The sequence below is a fragment of the Euprymna scolopes genome, chromosome 6 (assembly GCF_053919585.1).
Source record: "Euprymna scolopes isolate OS-2025 chromosome 6, ASM5391958v1, whole genome shotgun sequence".
NCBI classification, from domain to species: Eukaryota; Metazoa; Mollusca; class Cephalopoda; order Sepiida; family Sepiolidae; genus Euprymna; species Euprymna scolopes.
In genome coordinates this window covers 169,935,352-169,960,351 of record NC_136487.1, presented here as the reverse complement: position 1 = coordinate 169,960,351, position 25,000 = coordinate 169,935,352, and the positions used below count along the sequence as shown (strand labels likewise).

Below are 25,000 nucleotides of genomic sequence, written 5' to 3'. Positions count from 1 at the left end.
AAACTACGTTTTGAAATATCTATTGCATATTCAGTCTGTATAAAATCTTGTTTGAAATGTATGACTAAACTTGTTTTTAATATATCATAAGTATTCAATCTGTATCACAGATATAATTTGTAAATATAATTTCTATCATACATAAACTTGTTTTAATATATATTAAATAGCCAGTAAATCCAACCTTTATCATACATAAATAAAGAAGTACAATTGGATATTGTGTGAGGAATTTATGTATTCTAATGTTACCGTTGAGATGAAAATAAAATTACTGCCAAGTTCATTTATCGTCGACATAAAATAAAACTATCAAGATGGATAACAATATAGATAGATATATCTTATTACCTTTGCAGAGAAACAACGTAGAAAATAATGTTTAATATACTGCTCTATAAGATTCTTAGAGAATATAGCCAGAAATTGTTTTAACTTGCCGAAATTTATAATGAGCTGCTAAAATGTACGAATACTATCCTCGGGAGACACGCTGATTATATATGTAAAAATGAATTTAAAACAAGAGCACATAATAGTAACACAATATATAATCATAGAAAAAGCGTTAATCTAACTATTTGCTTCTACCAACTCTAATAATTCGTAATACAATTATAACGTGCAAATGATAGACATTTGCGTCGTATATTTGAAATAATGATAAATCTCTAAGACCCGTTTGCTCAAGTGTATTCTACTAAAACCTTAACATTAACCAACATATATGAATAAAGGCATCAAAATAAATTAAATGATTATATATAAATATATATATATATATATATATATATATATATTTCCTACATTTTAATATTCTGTTAATATGCAAATATTCCATCCGTGTTGTAAGGTATGTGGATAAGAATAAAAGTCATTGTCGAATTTACGTCCTCTGTTTTCAGTTTAAATATATTAAATATATTCCTAATAGTTAATTGGTTAAAGTTTGTTTTCATATCGACTTTTACTTGAAATTTTAATCACCCAACATAGGTTGGGAATATGAAGATGTAGTAATCATTGGACGTATTTATTCAAAATTAATTACTTAAGCGTAATTATGAAAATTACTTACAAAGTTTCTCACATCTTTCAAAGTTTCTGCTACTCGAAGGTATTGAAATCTATTTATACAGTAACTATCTATCCCCTCACTACTTTTGTTTTCCAACGTATGAAAAAATTAAAACTAAAAATCTATATATTAATAAGATAATGTGTGCGTTATTTATTTTGCATGACACGCGTGCATCCGAGTTACTGTCGTTTAATTGTTAAGTACATCAATTTCTTGTAATAAAAATTACCAGGAATAATTAATAAGTTTTGGTTTCGGTTTTGAGTACAGCTGATAGCGCTCCTCATCTATAAATAGTTTTACCAGGAATTGTGCATAAATCTTGGTTTCGGTTTCGTGTATAGCTAATGCCACTCTAGTAATCTACATTTTTATAACTAATTCTATCAAAAATTCTTCATACGTTTGGATTTCGGTTTCGATTATAGCTGAGGAAGCTCCATATATATATATATATATATATATATATATATATATATATATATATATATATAGTGGGAATGGTAATTAATAAAAACTGCAGAAAGTGTTCAATAGTGTTGTAGAGCAAATATGCGTTTTATTTTTTATTACCGTATCTTTCTGTTAAGTTACATTATTGTTTCAGTATCTCGGCCGTTTTTTGGCCGTCTGTAGCTTCCTCAGACTTTTACAGAAAAATATATATACAAGTTTGGGCGGTTTCGATTCAAGCTGATGAACGCAAGTTATATATATGTATATATATATATATATATGTATATATATATATTATTTTTGAAATCGCAACTTTATATTATATGAAAATCAATAGAACATTAACGCTAAAATAATATATAAGAAATCTGCAAGAAGTTAAATGCCATATTAAAGCGTCCTTCACGATCAGGCTACGCCGTTTTCCCTGTTAGCTTAGATAAATACATTTTTTTTTAGTTTTAAACAATAGCTACAATGTAATGATAGCGTCTCTATTTACGCTGAATATCGAAATAATGCTAACAACAATATACAACCTATGAATTAGTCCCCTGTGGAATTTCCAGAGGTCTCGCTAGTAATTGAATATGAATGAAGAATTATAAAACTAATAAGTATTGATTAATCCATTATTAATTATGTAGAATGTAGCTTCAAACATAAATAATATTTACTCTATAGCTGATAAAAAGAGGTAAATTGAGTAACGAATACAAGGAAGTTTAAGCCTTTGACTAGATAACTATGAAAACATTTATAGATCAATATTATACAATACTAGTGAAATGAGTAAGGAAAAATGTTGTTTAGTTTCAGAAAACTATATAAAAACACAAATTTCGTTTTCTGGTTCATAAATACATAAGCAACTACACTAGTGTTCTATGTAGTTTATAATAACAGCAACACGTTATTATTACAATAAAGTAGTTTAAACCATGTAAATATTTATTAAGAACTTAAGATAAAAAAACAGGTAATTTTAGTATATACAAAGGAATACGATTAATAAAATAGTACATTCACATATTATACAACAATTAATACTAACACTACTTTCAATAATATAAAACAGACAACAATAAAAAACACATCATGCGTTTGAAATGCAAGGTAAACATTTGCAATACGACCAAAAAGCTCATAAATACAATGGACAAAATATGCCAATACAATTTAAAATAAGAGGAATAATATAAAAACCATAGTTGTATAAAGAAGCACATGCCGTTATCAAATGTAAAAGAGAAACTGATAAATAAATTAGGATTGATAAACGAAATATAGCGTTATGAAGACAAATAGATGAAGAAGAAGATGAGAATGAATCTGCTTCGACTGGTTTATGGTGAAACGCAATTTTTCAAATATATTTCAGTCGTTGACATAAAATAATTAAGATGCAAACGATTCAGAAGAAAAAATACAATGTATTTTTCATTTGCTTGTAGTTTCCAATTTTAGACAATGTTTAGGTGAAAAACAATACAATATAAAAACATAATATATGTCCATAGCTTTATATATATATATATATATATATATATATATATATATATGGGTTTATATATATTCTTCAGAATAGTTTTTTTTACAATCAGTTGGGAAGGAAAGTTGTAATTATAAGGTGTACACATTATTACTGGCGGTAATATTATATAAGTTATCTTATCCATGGGTTTATATATATATATATATATATATATATATATATATATATATATATATATATATATATATATATATATACATATATATATATATACACACACACATATACATATTTATACATATATATACATATATATGTATGTATATGTATATATGTATATATATATATATATATATATATATATATGTATGCTTTGGACTGACAGTTAGTATTAAACCCCTAAAGTCATGTACACCCCAGCTCCTGATGATCTGTATGTAGAACCTGATATCTTCGTCTGTGGAAATCGCCTTGAAGTCGTAAAAAAGTGTGTCTACTTTGGGAGCACCTTATCAAATGATGACACTCTTGATGCGGAAATAAGACAGAATCATCAAGGTATCTCATGATTTGGTAAGGTTACAAGATACAGTCTGGTCTGACCGTGATCTATCTCTGGCACTAAAATATCAGTATATCAAGCACGTGTAGTATACTCACTACTATACGCATCTGAAACTTGAACCTTATACCGGTCACATATAGAATTGCTCGAGAGGTCCAATCAGCACTGCCTTAGACATATTCTTTGTTTAAAGTGCTATAGCTTTGCCCCTGATACATATGCCTTAAAAAGGCCAAAACAACCAGTATTGCTACCATTGTTATGAAGAACCAGAATCCTTGGGCGGGCCATCTCATCTGGCTTGAAGACCATCGACTCCCAAAACGGTTTTTATATAGTGAGCTCTTTCTGTGAAAAAGCACCAGCCAAAATAAGTTTTCGCGATAGCATCAAGGAGAGTCTGTTGAATTGTTATATTCCTGTTGGGAGTTGGTAGTCCCTAGCATTTGATCGCAAGCAGTGTAGGACACTGATATATAGGATGCAGAACAGTTTGAAGCAGCCAGAATAGACCGACCGAAACGTAAGAGATTATATAGGAAATGCCAAACCTTGCCGCCGAAATATGGAGGTCTCTGGATCTGTAAGATGTGTGATCGGGCTCTGTTGTCTAAGGCAGATTTTGTTAATCACATGGAAACCCACGATGACACAGGTTCCGCTGCTATTCGTTTCATCCAAACCAGTGAACGTTTTCACTGTCATGTCTGCTTGAGGGTGTGCAAATCGGTGGCAGGGCTAAAAAGTCATCTTCGGGCACATGGAAGTTCAGTGACTTAGTTAGTGGCTCTCGTCTGACAAGACGTTCAATCATATATATATATATAAATATATATATATATATATATATATATATATATATATATATATAGCTTAGTGAGTAAGTAGAGGAGAGCAAATTCAATTCTATACCCACAGATTATCTGGATAATATAAAGCACAACAATGACAATGAGAGTGGGAAATAAAGTCAGGAATACTATGTATGAGTAAATATAAAATGGTTCATTTATTTAATAAGCGTATACACACATTGTCTTGAGAGATAAAAGAGTCTCTTTCTACCAAGGTATTTTGAAGCCTAATGCTTTTCATCAGAAGAGTAGAGAAGGTACTATTTATATAAAGTGTAATGTAAAAAGCCGTATAGGTTTCTACCATAATCTTAAATCATGGAGATAGTTAATGTTTTAAGACTAACGCGGAGGAATAGGAGTAGATGGTTGCTTTTCTGTTTAGTCCGTATCTAAGATACAGGTTTTTTTTATTGACAGATGGAACCGATACGACTAGAGTACATTAAAACGGTGTATAATTTCAGGAGAACTATTATGACGATGAATAAAGACGAAAGGGTGTATTTGAAGAGGAGTAAACAAAAGTAAGGGTTATCCGAACATTACTTGTGATGAAGACTATTGTTATAACGTGATGTTATTAGAATTCATAAAAGTTGTTGTGTGGAATACATGAGGCGTCGTGTACTAGGGTTTTGATTTACGGAGGTCTGGAGTATGGTTAAAGAAGTAGATTATGAGGTGGGCATAAATTGGTAGTCGTTAGACTATAATAAAAGATATTCAGAATATAATATATAGTAGCTAATATGTAGTAATACTCCTAGGGTTGTCCTGTATACAGGGATGAGTTGAAGTATAAGGAATAGGTATAATAAAGGGGAGCAAAGTTGATAAAGGGAGAAAAATAATTAGGACGAACGGTGTGAAGGGATAACAGAGGAAGAATATAATAATAATAATAATAATAATAATAATAATAATAATATTAATAATAATAATAATAGTGATGATGATAGTAATAATAATAATACCATTAATAATAATAATAATAATAATAATAATAATAATAATAATAATAATAATAATGATAAATATGTAATAACATAAAGGGATAGACAAATAAATAATTAAAAAGCAAATAAAATAAAATGAAAAAATAAAAAAGTAAACTGAAATTTACTTATATGCGGACAGAGATTAAGAACTAGGGTACGTGTATACAAAAGTTAATCACACAGGTATAATTTATACATGGGTGTAGCAAGCAAAGCAGAGATTTCGGTAAACAATATCCCGGAAGATACAAATATTTAGTCAAGGATAATGACTGCAGATGTCAATACTATACTCCTGAGTTTCCTGAATGCATGAACCATCTTCACTACTCTTCTAATGAGAACCATTAGGCTTTGAAATAATTTGGTATAAAGAGTCCCGTTTATCCACCGACTATGTTCGTATAAACTTATTAAATAAATAAACCATTCTATATTTAGCAATATATAGTTTTTGTGACTTCATGTTCCACTCGTGTTTTTCCTATAATTAATATATATATATATATATATATATATATATATATATATATATATATATATATATATATATATATATAACTTATTGTTGCTATTGTCCAGGGATGAGGTAACTAGTGAAGTATAAATATAAATAGGTTAATACAAGATTTCTAAACACTGTAGTAGAGCGAGGTATAATTTAATTGGATGCTACACAGTCGCAAACATTCTTCGGTCCTCTAGTATTTAGTAACTAGTTACTTCTTCAGGCAAACAAGCTTTATTTTAATATAAACGTGTTTGCCTGTAGAGTTACCTAGTTACTAAATATCAAAGCAACACCTTACTGCTTATGTAACACAAACTTAAAATATATATATATATATATAATATATATATATATATATATATATATATATATATTATATAAAATACATCTGCGTGTGATTTCGGAAATGGCTGAGCTTACTTTTGAAAATTTCACACAAAGCTAATTCATATTCTTAGATATGTGCTGTAAGAACTTGATCCGTAGTTTTCTTACATAAGAATTTTTACCGCGAAACTCTTACATTACATCGACCAAGGGAAAGAAATAAAATCTCAGCCAATTTTATCTTGTTTAGAAAAAGAGAGTTATTGTCGTCTCGATATGTAGCTCAGTGGTAAATCATTCGACTACAAATCTTATGTTCAAGCCCGAGTATAACGCACATGAATTTAAATAGAAGATGTACCGATTAAAATCGGCGCAAATCATTCCATCGTTTTCATATTTTTTACACGAAACATTAATCTGAAATCACTTTTCCATGGCATTCCTCCTCAAGCCCAAATATCACCTTTCGTTATATTGTAAACAAATACAGAGTGAATTTGATGAACGGCATTATCCTCATTATTATAGTTTTCTGTGAAGTAGTCTACCGACCAACTTATTTTTCGTAGGTATATTAAACAATAGAGAATTGATTTTATAATACTACATGCGCAATCTGCATAAATTAAAATATCATGCTGCAGTATATTGTAGGACCGGAGAACGCAAAGCGGACAGCTATATTTTTATAAGAAAGGTTTTGTTCAGCAAAACATCATATACGATAATGATAGTTTTCTGTCTGACCGTGTTAATTGATGCGGCATACGTAATGCCGATGTTGCGTTTTTGTGTAACTGCACCTCATGTAAAAGGAATCGAATATTTTTGTGAATTTATAAAGAGAAAATATGATTCTCAGCCGAAGTTTTCACAATCACAACGATTGAGTAAGCAACACGGCTAAAATACTTTAGCGTTTCTATTATTCCTTGAAAGATTGTAATCAGCTTACCTAGCGTGCTCGATCATTGAAGAGAATTTGAACAAGATTGACAATATGATAAAATGACTTTCATATTTCCCCTAATAAGTGCTTTATCAGGAATAGTTTAATGGAGCATCAGATATTTTTATTATCCATAGACATATTGTAGAACAATTGAGGTCGTGTGCAGAGGAAATAAATAATGACTGGAATTTAGAAACGCCATTTCAAAAAAAAAATGACAATGTTGATGTGAACGTCAAAATGACACTGTTGATTAGAAGTCATCGCCCAAAAATATTTTGTAAATTAGGAAAACCCTTTTATTGATCAATGGGGTATTCATCTGCTGACACACATGTCAAAAATCATAATCTAAATATCGAAAGGACATTTTGGAGACAAGACAATTCATCAAACGTCACATACGATAACATAACAAGCGGCTTAAACACAGCTGTGTTTGCTTTTTCGACGGGCAGAGACAAAGATGTCAAAGATACCTTTGGACGTTTCTTACCTCTACTAACCTTTTTTTCTGATCGGACGAATAATCGTCCACCGCAAAATCATAATAAATATTCCGGTATATTTTTGAAAGTTGCCTCATTCATGTGTAGTATTACACTATAAATGTCACCATATTTAATATTCATCAGAGATGCTAGAAATAACTGTACAAAAGGTCGCAGAGCTACTAGTACACTATTTTACACAAATGCGTTCTATATAATAAAACAATAAATTTTATATCGATGTGTTTATATTACGAAATACTATGAGGGAAAGCAAAGACACATGAAATAAAATCAAATACATGATTTATTAAGATTCGTAAGCCGACTTTACTAGTTCTCGTATTCTAGTGTTTATCTCACGAAACAATGACTTTCTATGTTGTTTTTTTATTACTTATTAAGAGTCGTTTTACATGTCCTTTCTCGATTTTTTTACTCCTCAAATAGTTCAGAGGTGATTGCAATTTGTACTCTTATGATGACTGAATGTATGCAGCAATTACTTAAATAAAGATGAGTCTATCTGATTCCCATATTCCCATATTAAGATGGTTACGCTCTAAGAAAGCAACCCTTTCTATGAACGTTCTCAAATCAGCGACATGCCATTGCATTCCTGGAATATATATACTGAAAATTGCAGCGAAGATGTAGAATATATAAATTCTGGGGAAGAAAATGCCGCTAATTTTAATGGTAACACTTAAATCTCTGGGTGTTATTAAATGTGTGAATAAAAAAACGAGGCCTTGGCATTAAAATACAGTCTCAGTTACAATATTTGTTGAAGAGTTCACAATATTATCAAGTTTCCTAAACTGCTCACCTTCTTTAGGTATTCCATAATAAACTGCCTCTCTTGAGGTTAAATGAACTTATGACTTCTTTCGAAATTGAACTGCCATATTTTATATGATCTGTTTTCTTAAAACATCCAACTACCTTCCGCCCTCTTCTTCTAATCGTTTATTCCTTAAGCTCACGGATTGCGTTTAACCACATTTAAAATAAAGTGTTTTAACAGTGTAATACGCTTTTATTTTTTCTTCTCTCCCGCGCGCCGAATGAGTTAGTTTAAAGGTACAATCATGAGGGAAATGCTGACAGGCGAGCTCGGCCACTTTTAATGGTCCAGGTGAACTACTACCATATGATACAATCACATTGACACTCTGGTTCTCACCAAATCATTTAAGTAAGGCAACGATGTCTGACTAGTAGCAGATCATTGATCACTTGGAAAGGCTAGACGGTGTATGTACCGAAAATGTCTTTGATTTGACATTTTCAGACTGGTATCTGGGGCGTTTTTAATTCACTGAGGTGAGATACATCCCCAATTACAAAACGAAAAGAAACCGGAAAATATTGTGTTTATTTTTCGTCCCGAGATTGTTATAGATCTACAAAAAGGAGAGCCGTCGTCGCCGACGCTGTCTAAACAGCAGAACCGCTGCATTTATGCATGCACAACGTGTTATACACTAGCTTACTCCCCCACCAACCTTACTTCGCTATGCAATATTTGACCGCGATTAAAGGTAAATAAATGCAATCGCCGAAACGTAGGACGTATCCTGAAATAATAGTTGTATTTAGTACAACACCTGACCATCATGCCGTCTAATACGGATTATCATCCTGCATATGAAGCAGAACCTGTAAATATTTTCATGCAAAAATCACATAACATATTCAGGCTCACAAATTACGAGCTTTAAAAACGAAAATAATGTCTGGCTGTTCAAAAGAATATTGAAGGTATATAACCGCTCGAATTTTCATAGTGCTTTACGGCAGTTATTTTAAAGGTAATAATTAATTTGCAATTTAGTGGGCCGGAAATCTTTATGATATTATTGTCCGTCTTGCCAGACATTTTCATAATTTTAATAGCATTTTATTGCTGAATGCGCTGATTGTAAGGATTGTTTTATTACCCATCAAATGTAAATGCCATACTAACATTTCTTGTAAAGTCAACAGAAATTTACCTTTCTATGAATATATTTCAAGAGAAAACAATTCTATGCTCGGACTTAGAAATAAACAATACTTTTTTACTATTGCAGCCAGAAATTTCAGTAGCCGTTTTGTTCGGTAGTTTTTTAAGTTATATACCCTACTAAGCGTTTGCTATTCTTTTTGAGAAGGAATTACTTTATTGCACATTGCCTGTTGCGCCTTTACTAATGAGACCGCTCAGGCACTTTATACACGTCTGAATATATCTCTGTGCTCGTATTTCTCAATTCCTTTGTCGTCATCTTGTTCTTGCAGCGGGAACGAAATAAACACCTTTAAAATAAAACTGCATTTTATTAAAATATGATACATTATACGTAAGAATTGTTCCAATCAATGTTTTACTGCTACGCCCTATAACTCCTCCTATTGTGTCTGTTAGGTTTTTCATTTCACATGTATATTTCGTAAAAAGTGGAGAAATATATCTATTTGTTATTGTTGAAATCTTACCATACAACACTTATCGTTTGCTAGTGGAAGTAACTTCTTATTTTCTTATATAAAGTTGCTTCACGCTCTGACTGGTGCGTTGACTATAAAACAATTACGTATAAGCAAAATAAATTATTTGTATAAATACTTTTACAAGATTGCGCTATAATATAACAATTCTCTCAAGAATATACATTTAAATACTTTATTAATGATTGCGCATATTTCAATGAGAGATACTAAAACTGGTATCTATAAATGTGTTCAATAAAGCAATGGGCGTTGGTGGAGAAACAGATTAAAAGAAACGAATATGTACAAGTGCAAGAGACGAAGGCATAAGTACTATAAGTGTATTGTTCTTGTTCACTAAGACTGGCTGAGGGTTCAAGACAGCTGGAGAAACATTTCCTTTATTAAAACATTTTGTAAAGAATAAGTTTTGCTTCATATGATGTTTAAGAGGAAGTAGGAAAAAAGAATGGAGGAAATCCAGTTCGTTAAAATAACAATGGATGAATATATAGAAACATTGTTACTTCTGCGCATCGTCTTCTATAGATATATACGAGGGGCGTGCAATAAGTGATGCCCCTGAACCACTTCCCACAGAAGTAGAGCAACGAAATTTGGCACAGTAATTAGTCTTTTTCTACATGAGAACCACCCAGAGTTATGCATATCTCCCATCGTTTTGATGCAGCTATGGAGACCGTTTGGTAAAAAAAAAAAACTGCTGGCCATCCAACCACGACGTGACGTAATAAAGGCTGCATCCTCTGGGAAACGCTTTCTTTCAAAAACATCATGACTGGGAAGAGGTGAATGTCAGAGGGTGCAAGGTCAGGAGAGTAGGGAGGATGAGCAAAGATTTCATAACCACACGCCCGTGCTTCTGATATGGCGACATTCGAGTTGTGGACCGGATCATTGTCCTGCAGGAGGAGGTTACCTTTGCTGACCTTTCCCCGCCTCTTGATTTTGATAGCTTCCCTTAAGTTCCTCCAAAGTGATGCGTAATAGGCTCCTGTAATTGTGGTTCCCTTTTTCAGGAAATCTGTCATCACTACTCCGTCCTGGTCCCAGAAGACTGTGTGGATGGCCTTGCCAGCGGAGTGCTACACCCTTGCCTCGTTTGGAGGTGGCGATTCCAAGTACTTCCACTGCATTGACTGGGTTTTGATCTCTGGATCATAGTGATGGAGCCAAGTATCATCCTGTGTAATCAGTCTTTTGAAAAAAAAACTTTGATTCATCTTGTTGGCAGATGTCCAAATTCATCATCGAGCGCGCGACGCTTTCTCGCTTCTGGAATGGTGTGAACAACCTGGGAATACATCTGGCAGACACTTTATGCATATGCAAATGGTCATGAATGATAGTTTCCACAAACCCTGCACTAATCTTGACATCTTGGGCTATTTGGACCATAGTAATGCAGCCTCAACTTGACGGGCAGATGCCTCATCAATGGCAGAAGGGGTGGCGACTAGGTCTGGGAGCTGTTTCCACATACTTCTGAATTCAGGATGCCAGCGTTTTACAAGGTCATATGATAGGGCATTATCACCATAAGTTTCTTTCATTTCATCAAAAGTCTTCTGTAGTGTGCGTCCTTTTAAATTCAAACACCGTATCACTTCACGACATTCAACAGGCTCCATTTCGCACCTGACTCAGTTCAAACACCTGGAAAACAAGAACCCCAAACAGTTCAGAGCTTTAATTAGCCACATAATCCGTAGACATATACATCATTGCACATGCAACTTTTCAGCCAGATCAGACAACTGGAAGTGGGTCAGAGGCATTAATTATTGCAACCCCCGTTGCAGATATATCAGGAGGGACAGCATTGCTTAAGTGTATGAGCAAATTGTATTGAATATAATTGTTTTCTTTTTCAAGAGTATTTTTGTCATACATGCAAACATTCTTATACATTCATAAGAGTGTTTCATTGTCATGATGTAATTAGTATTATACTCTGAGGCATACACATCTAATGCAGGATACTTTACTAAAACGAATTATTTTCATTAGATCTAATAGTAATCTGCTAATACCAGAAAAGTGTTGCCACAAAAAATGTGCTATAACAAATAAATTTACCCCATATTTAGGACTTGCATTTTTTCACTGTTTGATTGAAATCCTCATTAAAAATAAATGAAACTAAAATATGTATTTTACAAATGTGTTTAATAAGAAAAAAGGCTAAAATATCTCAGAAAGTTTACAACCAAGCTACCATGCAAAGTGTTAATATTAAAGTGTCTATGTGATCTTTTCATAATAAATCTAACAGATCATACATGAATCTACGTGTAAATAACAAAATACGGATTACATTTCCCCTTTTGTGAACATATAATTGATGCAGCTTGCTGTGTAAAAGCACGATTAATGCTACGGCGTAAGTTGGAAATGTATTCTCAATTATAAACTTATTTCTCTCGGATAGGCTCATAAGAGTAGTTGTTAATGGGCAGAATTTGAAGCTCACAGTATCAATGCTGCAGCCCCTCTGTGGTTCATCCTGGGCCCAACGCTCTTTCTGATATACATCAAGGATCTCCTAACACACCTACTTAGGTCATTTGTTGACATCTATGCTGATGACACTACCATACATGGCAGCACATCCAAGGCCGTACATGACCACGTGCTCTCTTATTCTCTCTTCTCTGATCGTGTTACATTGGGGGAAGAGGTAGGCGGTTAATTTTAAATCATCTAAAACCAAGCTCCTATCTTTACATCATTAACGCTTTGATCCCAATCTGGCATCAATTAAAATGGGGGTATCTCGTCTTATAGAAGCTTCATGTTTTTACAAGCTTCCGGGCTTGGCCTTTATTTCTGATCTGAAATGGAACATGCACACCAAATCTGTTTCCAAGGTCGATGGAAGAATGGTGTGATTTTTTTATCGTTTCAAGAGATATCTTACTGCTGATGCAATTTTCCATCTATACAAAAGTCAAGTATCGCAGGGATGAAGTATTGTTGCCACATCGTGACAGCAGCTGCTAGAGGCAATTTATCTTGCCTTGACAGAGTACAAAATAGACTTTTCTCTTTCTTGCAACAACTTTCATACAGAAAGGACGTTGCGAGTCTGTATTTTTTTATCGTTATGTTCAGTGTAATGCTCGCCTGGGCTCCAATCTCCGGTCTCCTTCGTCAATATTTCTCAACTAAAACTATTCTCGTTTACTTTCGCCACTTTTAACTGTGCCTAAATCAAAACGTAGATTCCATGAACAATGCTTCTTTCCCAAAACTGAACGTCTTTGGCACTCTCTTCTGTTTGCCTGTTTCCAAGCTGACTAAAACCTGGTTTTCTTCAAGTCCAACGTAAACAAATTCTTGATGGGCCGCCCCCTTAAGTAATTCAATCTTCTAAATTTCCATAAATAACGACTACTACAAAAAATGCCATGAATTATTGCATATGCAACAACCCTTATCCCCGAGTGGTCTCAGGGCCTTGATAAGTGGTGAATCGTTTTTAAATAAATATATATATATATATATATATGTGTGTGTGTGTGTGTGTGCGTGTATGTGTTGTATGTATATAGATATGCGTGTATGTATGTATGGTTATATATGAATGCAGTGTTTCATTATATTATAAAATATTACATTTCCATTCACCAGGAATTTCTTTACATCTAATAATAATTTTAAATTTAAATGTTTATCTTTACTTTAAAAATTATATTGGTGCACATATTCTCTTAATTAAGTTTTAAAAATATTTTGTTTACACGGTACCCCACAATATTTTAGATAATTAATAAAGCCTAATATTACGGTTTATTGCAACACTTGTGGTGTGTTTTTTGTTTGTTTTCAAAAGCATTCTATGCTAGAAAAATGAGACCGTGTTTTTTTTTTTTTAATTTTTAAATGAAAAACTACTTGTAATATAGATCCTAAAATAGTACGAATACAATATATCGAATTTGAAATCCGATCACAAAACTACTGGAAAGATGATTATGTTATATAAAAGTACGTTAACAAAATGATTTTAGACGTTTTCGGAAGATAAAATATAAAATTCTTCGTAAACACTTTTAAAAATTGCTCCTATGCGGTTTTCCGTGTGATGTCTTCAATTTATTCTTAAACAAAATCTGTTACATTTCTCAGGTCTACTCGCAACGCATGTATTGTTGAGGCCTGAAAAATGTTCCCCCATTAAAATGCTTGAAGCCATTCCACAGCACTTCAATTTCTCAATGGCGCAGAAACGCGAAGGGCCTTTTATTAAAAAGGATGTCACATCAATGGCGAGATTTGGATTTATCTACAATTTACATACAAGTTGCATTCTAAAAGTAATGTCTCCTATGTCTGTCTCAAAATGTTAAAGAGCTACAAAGATAAAAATAGTACAATTAAAACAATAAATATTTGATACTTTATCATTTATTTCTCTACAGATGTACCAAAATCATCAACGGATATTTGCCATAACTAAAATGACGCATCGCTGCTTCTGACGCACCTTGGTGGCAAGGACTAATTTCTTCAGGAAACATACGACAAAATACCTGCAACAGATAATTACCTTCAGCTAATAACTCTATAAGTTCCTTCAAGATAACCGTGCACATTGCAATCTTATCTAATGGATTGTGACAGAATAAAATAATAAAGTATATTTTTCAACGTTATTCCATCTCACTTTTTGAAAAGCCACGGAAAAAGTCAGTGTCGCCTGAACTTCTGAATAAAGTTTACATGAATACCTAATACAACTTCCTTTTCGAAAATGGTGACTGTTTTTTAAAGAATATTGGACACTGATTATTATGTTTCAAGTCTTTCACAATGATTGCAAACAATATATATGTAAGCAGTAAAAAAAACAGTATAATTATGTAGATGCGTTAAAATGATTTAACAGCGAGAGTATCGAACAGCTTCTAATTTTCTGTAAGATACATACAAAAAATATTACGCTCCTATTTGGAATTTTATGGATACTGGAACTTCTTAGCCCCGCCGCACAAAGACACACACACATACACATATACGTATATATGTATGCGTGTGTGTGAGTATATATATATATATATATATATATATATATATGTGGGTGTATATATATTCATATATATGTGTATATATATACATATATATATATATATATATATATATACATATATATTTGTTTTATTTTGTATGGATATTAATATTAAAAGCCTTTTGTCTTATTTAAACAGAAAATGCCACTTTATTTTATACGGGTCTTCTTAGTATGACATACATAATATATATATATATATATATATATATATATATATATATATATATATATATATATATATATATATATATATATATATATATATACTTACACACACAACACACGCACGGGCACACATACACACATATATACACAAATTCATATTATTAAAAATTATTTAAGTTCGTCATTCTAGACATCGACGGACAAATGCTAATAACGTTGGAAACAAGCTTCAAATTAGGCAACTACATTTAATTCGTCCGACCGAATATCCATTTAATTTTATTCCGTATATTAAAACGTTGAAGAGACGACTTACAGACAATCATAAACGGATTTACAAAGCAACGGCTGGTGTTGGGTAGATCGAGTCGCGAAAGACGTTTAGATGTATTAGACTTCGATTAGGCGTCGACTACGATGCAATTACTTTGACTAGAAGCGGTATTTAAGGACTAAAGTAGCCACTCAAACATAAGAGATGCACACGTTCATTTGTTTCTTCGTGTCTAACAGCTTGTGGTCAAGTTGATGGCTACTTTGGGCTGATATAAGCGGAATTTAGAGCTAGACAGCACTAAAAATGTCTCCTAGGCCACGGGTAATAAATTAGTTATGGAAAATCGATGTTTTAAAAATAAAAATTGTCACATGTACACTGACTTAGATTAAAAGTAGTCCATAGTCACATACAAACACATGCATACACACAATCACGCTCTCTTTCTCTCCCCCCCCCTCTCTCTCTCTCTCTTGATATATATATATATATATATATATATATATATATATATATATATATAGAGAGAGAGAGAGAGAGAGAGAGAGAGAGAGAAAGAGAGGGAGAGGGATAAATAGATAGATAGAACATCCACCGGTAATAATGTACGATTGTTTCGGACTATAAGGCATGTATTTCCATATTTTTCATTATCAGACAAAACGGGGGGGGGTAACCACAAATTAATTATCAATTAGGAGCATTTCTAGAGAAATATTGCAACCTTTAAAGATTATTACCTGCGGAAAAAATGAAAAAGTCTTATTCTGTAGCTGTATTAGATACCGGCAAGGGCGGGAGATTTTCGAGTGGAGGCCCAAGCTTTTATTAAAGATGTTTGGGAGAATGTTTTACGGTTCATATTACTGGGGAGTTAATTGTTTGTACATTTCGATAGATACTCATCAGGTAGAAATCAGAAAGTTGATAGAGCATAGCATCACTTGTTTCCTATTACGACACATCAAATATTTTGGGGATGTTTAAGACAGAACTGCAGTACGTTATATATCATGCCATCGTATCTTCTTGGTTTTGTCCCTGAGTGTATTTTTCTGTCCTTCATCGCACATGGAACAAAAGCATTTTCAATGCATAGCAGCAGATTAAAGGCTCATTTCTTTCTGGGTTTTATTCAATAACCATAGGTTTCCACGACCGAAGTCTCTTCATTATTTCTTCATGCTTAGATGAAGTGTAGTAGGTCCCTATTTTGCTATAGTTTTAATCAGAGACATAAGGTTTATTTCTGATCTCCTCTCTCTCTCTCTCTCTCTCTCTCTCTCTCTCTCTCTCCCTCTTTCTTAAAAACAAACACCTCAAAAATAGCGTTCCACGAATCGTTCGGTGAGGCAAGGATCCAAATCATGCAATGTTAACGACTATTTTGTCTGTTCGACTCGTCTCTTTAATTTTGTCATAATATTAATTTTATAACCAAACAGTCTGGCTCTGTGTATAAATTCTAATAGAAAACAATGGGCTTCGACGTCTAATTCTATATATGGCACTGGTCACAACTGCCAGACAGTCTACGGCCGGCCTATTAGACGACAAACATAAATCATAGAGAAAACAACAAAACATTTATGAGTGGATCAGTTTGAGTTGCATACTAAGAATTTTTTTATGGTATATTTAAAGTAGACCGTTTGTTTGTTCTGCGGAAACTACAGCCAAATTTTACTGAAATTTATCATGGAGCTTAGTTATAAGTTTCAGCGAACGAAACATAATAGTATTCGTTCAATAAACAGAGATTAAGAAGGATAGTATTAATTTTGAATTTTTGTTTAAAATTACTATTCCAGTCAGTCTGAAATGCAACGAATAAACTATTATGACACCATTTTGCACTAACTTAAATGATTGTATAGATAAATAGCGACTGTCCGAATCTCACGGCCGGTGTAGTTGTAATTGCGCATGGGACTTTATTATCACAAGGCGAAGTAAACTAAGCTTGATTCACACCTACATATTAAAATAGTTTCGGATGTTGGACCATGTTTACAATCTAACAGCATCGGCATACCTTGCAGAAATTGTTGTTAGTATTAGGAAGAAGTGTTTTAGAAGAAATACGAAAAAAAAGAGGGCGGTAGGCGATGATAACCTGGAGGGAGACGGGTATCGACGATGTTTCAGTTCTGAAGGTTAAATTACATTAGATTGTATTATATGGGGGATAGCAGATTCAGGTAAACGTGGGTGGAGATATATGTATATAGGGAGGGGGCGGAGGTTTTAGGTTTTAAATTTTGACTGTTTTTTGCTTGTTCAGCTATGTATATGAAGTAGATGAGAGAGAGAGAGATAGAGAGAGAGAGAGAGATTTTTCCACTATTACTATCGCATACGCAAAGTTCATCTCTGACATTTATACTCTGATTTACTAAACAATCGGGTTCTCATATAAAGAAGATACTAAAAAGAGCCAATATATCATTAAATATAAATTAGATCTAAAAAAATACAACCCCGTAAAATGCTACTTCTTGTGATTGCACTATTGTCCAGTGAAATATAATAAACTGTAATGATCAAGCATATTTGTTGATATATACTCAGTCTGTGTATCTATATATTTCTTTATATTCTCATTTATGTTTATGTATGTGAATAAATGTCGGCTTTTATTACGATTAAACTGAATCCTTGTTAATCATGTGAATCCTCTAACGCAATAAAGACAAGTGGTTTATTTACCAACTGTGTACGTCCATTCTTAATGAATGCATATCCATTCGTAAACAGCCTTGAGTTGTAATAAAGAGTTCATGAGACGTTATTATATGGTGTTCCGAAAGATTAAAAAGTTGGAAATACCCTTATGTTTATTATGTGTAAGATATATGCAAGGGTTCTATTAATTACTTACATGAAAATATTGCTTTCAAAATATTTTTGTTGAAAATATACTGATGGGAATATATATAGAGCTCATAGGATGAATGATATCTTCAAGATTTTAAATGTATACATGTATATATTTTTACAAAGGAAACCTAAAATTAAAGTAATAATGAATGTATTGCGTATTTAAATGCTATGTAAGTTATTAATAAAGATAACGAATAATGAAAATAATAGTCGCGCAGTGCATTAATGTGAGCGTATTTTAGATATTCTATGCTTAATTAATATGGGTAAAATGCAAGATACGCGCTGATGAGGGAAAAGAAAATCACTAATTACGAAACCTCATCTAGGAAGTATTGTGAAAATAAAAACAGTACAAGTAAAAAAAAAAACAACAAAGGTTCGTAAAAAATGTAAAGGAAATTAAAAACAGCCACAGCAAAATAAAACAAAAACATTAAAACGCAAATAAAAACTGATAAGTAATTTAAAAAGGAAAAACACGTCAAACATGCAAAGCGAAAAAGAAATACAAAAGAAAAAATTGCAGAAACAAACAAAAAAAAATAATAAAAAATATGTAAAAACAAAGGAAATAAATCCCAAGAAACAAAAATATATGCAAATCAAAAAAAGAAAACAAAAACAATACCAAAAATATTTTAAAAATACAGAAATAAATTCGAAAATATAAAACAAAAGAAATCGGATCTAAAAAGAGGAACAGTTTACATTCTCTAATATATAATATTTTATAAAAGCATAATTATTATTAAATTGAGTTATATGTGCAATATTTTACGGATAAATTCTAAAATATGTACTGGAAAAAAAAATAAACACACCCACACATTACATAATTATTTGAATACAAATGCATTAACGCATTAGCAGTTGCACTCAATGATGGCTGGCACTTGTGGATTTATTTGACCGATTCGAAATAATCTTTAGACTCTAAAGTAATAATTATTTCGATCTATAATGATAAACGTTATATATTACACGCACCCAATTTCTACACACACACACATACAAATACATATATAAATATGTATATACATATACACATATAAATGCATATACCTATATACATATATGTATATACGCACGTGTATATATGTATATACATATATATATACATATATACACACATATGTACATATGTGTGTGTGTGTGTGTGAGTTCGTTTTCTTTTTCCATAAGCATTTATGTGTTTATTTATATTCCGCTACGCATTCCTGATTTTATTTCGGTTTGCAACATTACATCTCACTAGCGGTATCTTCACTGCATATTGCTTATACAGATGTAGAATGTGTTATGTTACAGACTAAACATTTGTACAAGGATTATTGCTTATATGGTATCAAGTTATCTGTAACTGGCTGATCAAAACATACTCATGATTATGTAGTAATATAGAAATTCTTATGTATAACAAATAAAAAAAAACTGGCCTACTTCGGAATCAAGAAAGGATTGCATAAAAATGTGTGTTTTTTTTTTGCTTCAACTCTGAAAGATATATACCTGGTATCATATACCCCCCATATATATATATATATATATATATATATATATATATATATATATATATATATATATATATATATATATATATATACACTAGTATTTCAACCCGGGTTTGCCCGTGTGTTTGCAGGAGTATGCGGAGCAAAACCAAAAAAAGGGTTATTTTATTTACTTAGACCCCTATTATGGTCCCATAAAATTTATTGTTTTGGGCTCAAATCTAGTTATAAAGTTAGATCTTTGTCCAAGGAACTTATATCTAAAATTTCAAGTGTTAATGCATAAAATTGTCGGAGCAGTTTTGTTGACTTCTCAAATGTCAAATCGTTGATCTTTTCCCCCTTAAGTGGAAACGTGTAAATGTCTGCAATTCATAGGAATATTCAATTTTTATTGCTCTTTTATTTATTTTATTTTATTATTACGTTACCACCTCTATTATTTTATGATATTATTACGTTTCCACAACTTGGAAAAACTTAAAATGAACTACGAAAATGCTATTTTTAAATCTCCAACACATTTTGAAAATAATTTCTGAAGAGGACGCTATACAAAACGTCTGAAACGCGGTAAAATGATGTCAATGATTTAAAAACATTATTACAATGACTTAAACATACTTCTTAATGAAAAACCAAGACACGGATGAATAAAATAATGTTAAAAAATACACATTGTTTGTGACTACCTCCTTATTTAAATATATATATATATATATATATATATATATATATATATATATATATATACATATATATATATATATATATATATATATATACTGTTTTAACAAAATCAAAGTCTTGGTTTTTGTTTAAACAGTATATGAATGCTCAATTATGAAATATAGTATTTTTGTAGCATACGTTTAAAGTCATCTGTTTTTTTTGGTTTAAATTCATTTGTATATGAACGATTACTGATTATATATATATATATATATATATATATATATATATATATATATATATGAAGGTGATATATAAACGAAAGTTATAAAAAAGAATACGTGAGTCTGAATTTTCAACAAAATGTTACACTATATATATATATATGTATATATATATATATATATATATATATATATATATATATATATATATATATATATATACGTACAACTATATGCATGTGTTTGTATCTATGAGATTTTTAAAACATTAAATCGTAGGAAAGTATCGCTTGTCATAATGTAAATGAGGAAATCTTCCTTAATAATTTCGTCGACTTCCTGAAATTAGCCGGTTTCGCAATCAACCTTAGTATATTATTTCCTTATTCGTTGACTTAAGTTTGGTGATCATGTAATGAGTACAACAATGCATTAAAATCCACAAGTAAATATTATGAAAAGGGATTAAGAGATTAAGTTCTGATGAACAGCGAGAATATCCCACACTTGTTGAGCCTAACTCTTAGTAAAAACAGGAAAAGATATGACTACACCGACATACATCGATATTGTGTTGAGAGAGAAGCCTATTTGATAAGCCGATGTACATTGACACGTTACACTAAATTCCGTGACGTACTTGTTTTGACTAAATACCATTAACAAATATGGTTCAATGTAGTATTTATATGTACAAAAATAATAAATCCCATTAGAGTATCTTCGTTCGAGCACGATTGCTTTATAATAGGTATGCATACATACAATAATTTTTTTTTGTATCATAGGTAGGATTTTTTTTACTGCTAGAAAGAAAAAACCCGATAAATATAACAAACCAACGTTATACATGATATATTTTACACAACAGAAATGCTAGCACATATACATTTGCAGTTGAAGAAAAGTAAAACACGAACATATAGGTGTGCTAGGATGATAGCATGTGAGTGAATAGAATGAGCATCGAAAGTCATTATGCCAATAGGAAAGAGTATAAGAAGCAGAAACTGATCAGCCAGGAAGATATGGTGAACAAGGGATAGTTAGACGACAGCCTGTATGATCAAGTAAAGAAAGAACTGGGGATAAATGCAAGGAAATAAACAAATTCGCCGACGTTTCTTACAGCTTCAACAAAGTTACAAAATTCAACACTTTAACGTAGTTACTTTTAGTGCAATGAAGTTTGGGGTTTACTATTGCAATGGTATTTACACTGTCTATGTGTGTTTCTATTTTTCAGATTCCGTAAACAAATTCTCGAAAATTTTAAACTTTTTTGCTAAATAGAATTGTTTAGATATAATTCTGTAAAACCATTGCATAATTCTTTGGAATATATGCGTTAAATTTTATGTTTAATTAATTATGAAATATTATGTTAGTGTTTAAATAAGTAAAATAACGTATGTAGCAAATTTATGTAAAAATTAGAATATATGTAGCCGTTCATAATGGAATGTTGAAGCGTAATAAAAATGCTATATACATTTCGAATGGCAACACTCTTTCTGTTGTGAAATAGAACAAGATATATATTTTACAACAAGAATATGTTAACATACTGAACTGGTACGTTGTTTTATTCAAATACATTATTAATTAATGACGACACGTTTATATATATATATATATATATATATATATATATATATATATATATATATATATATATATATCTGTGGGTGGGTGTGTATATGTATGTATGTATATATATATATATATATATATATATATATATATATATATATATGCGTGGAGAGTGAAACTAAAACATTAATGTGTACGGTGTTATATGTTATGGGTCTATGTTATAGTAATATCCTATGAAGGTAAGCTCTGGTTGTATGTAAGCAGACATATTTACCGTCCAGCTAAATTATATTTGATTCTAGGTTTTTAAATAATTGATCTATCTTGCTTAGATTGGAGATGTATATAGAAGTAAACGAAGGTTATGAATAGAATTCCTTTTCTCGCGCCAGACTAATTGTTATAAAAAGACACTGTGACATGACTGGAGATATGAGATAAACATTTTATAAACGAAAAGACATTTAATATGACATGAGATGGTGTTATATAATAACTTTCTTTAAACGAAGTAAGAAAAATAACATTGGAAATGTTATGATTTTCAAAACATATGTATATTAACATATATGTATATATAAATATAACAAAATAGGAGCAATATATATATGTATATATATATATATATATATATATGAGGGTGCGTTTGTCTGTTCATATAAGGCTATATTTGTACTTTCATATATATATATATATACACACATATATACATATATATATATATATATATATATATATATATATATATATATATATATATATATTAGACATTACGAGGAGATTATAGATAATTATACAAATACTAGTTCACATTCACCTTTCACTAAAAAGCTAGAACCCAGAATTAGATAGAGTCGAGCAAGTGGATCAACAATGGACAACGCCAGACCCAAAGTGGGGTTCAATGTACTGCATCTCATCAGTGACGTATTCCGACATAGGCGCGAACCCAGGTCGTCTCACTCATGAAGTGTGCAATACTGACGACCTAACAATACTGTTTGTAGAAGTGATATCTACCATCTGCATACCAGCAGTAATTATCTTTGTTGTATAGGACGCGTTGCTTGTCACATCGTAAAATGTAGAACTGGATAAAAAATATAAGAATGTAAAAAATCGAGGCATAGCCAATAGATTACGTCGTGGTCCATATGGTTACGTCGTCAATATTGCACACTTCATAGGCGCGACGACCTGTGTTCGCGTCTATGTCGGAGCACGTCACTGATGAGATGCAGTACATCGAAACCCACTTTGGGTCTGGCGTTGTTCGTTGTCGATGCAGTTGCTTTATTCTATCTGGTTCTGTATTCTAGCTTTATTGCGAAAGGTGTATGTGAACGGATATATATATATATATATATATATATATATATATATATATATATATATATATATATATATATATATATATATATATATATATTTACCAGTGGTGAAAAAAGCGGACTATATATATATAAGTATTTTCATAAACGCACATTTACAGTTTTTAACCCACACAAATGTATACAATTTTATCAAACAAATATAGTTTTTAAATATATATACATTCTTATATAGTGCATGTATATATGTATACATTTTTATGTATCTCTCTCTATATATACATTTCCATATGTATTTACAGTCTCATACACTAACATATATGCATATACACACATATGTACAGGATGATGCAAAAGAAAGAAAGTTATAATAACATACGGCGAGAGGAAATTTCGGAATGGTGATAACGCATGCACGAAAAATGAAAATGCAAAGAAAATGACACAAGCATTTGAGGGGCAAATGTAACTCTAGCTTTCGAAGAAACATAAATTTTGATTAAAAAATAAACGAAAAGAAATGAGAGCAAGTACCGCTCTCCAAACAGAGCAACCAAGTTAAAATTTTCAAACTAGAAATCTTGATCAAATCAAAATTGGGGAGCTAGTAATTTGAAAAAAAAAACAGGAAGAAAAATGTCAAATAAAAAAAATGAATGTTTCTATTTCCAAGCAAATTGATGTGCTGTAACTAACTAGAGACGGCCATGGTAAAATCTGAGAAAGTCTCCTCAGACAATGTAGTGATCTCGTCTTCCTGGTCGCTTCCTATGAGCAAGAAAAAGAAAAGAAAATTTTTGGAAGACATGATGATGGCAATGTTATACTTTCAAAAATTGTAGACATTTTCAAAATGATCGCGAGGCAATGTAGCATTAATCTGTCGACAAAATCAAAAACTAATTACATAATAACTCAATATACCTTCATATCTTTTCCAAGCTCGTCTCTTTCTCAATTTTTTTAAACAACGATGAATGTTCAATTTTAAAGAAAAACACTCCACGCCTTAATTAGTCAAGAACTCTACAT

General features: G+C 31.4%; 1 protein-coding gene across 6 annotated transcripts in view; it reads right to left on the bottom strand.

The window, feature by feature from the left end:
- Positions 1–25,000, bottom strand: part of LOC145278100 (protein amalgam-like) — a 518,373-nt gene that overhangs the window by 1,331 nt on the left and 492,042 nt on the right. For 2 of the 6 annotated variants that reach the window (XM_080130363.1, XM_080130364.1), the window contains exon 10: positions 24,665–24,736. The exons of the other annotated variants lie outside the window; for them this stretch is intronic. In XM_080130363.1, the coding sequence (XP_079986489.1) occupies positions 24,665–24,736 (72 nt within the window). The remainder of the gene's footprint in view (positions 1–24,664; positions 24,737–25,000) is intronic. 6 annotated transcript variants of the gene reach the window in all.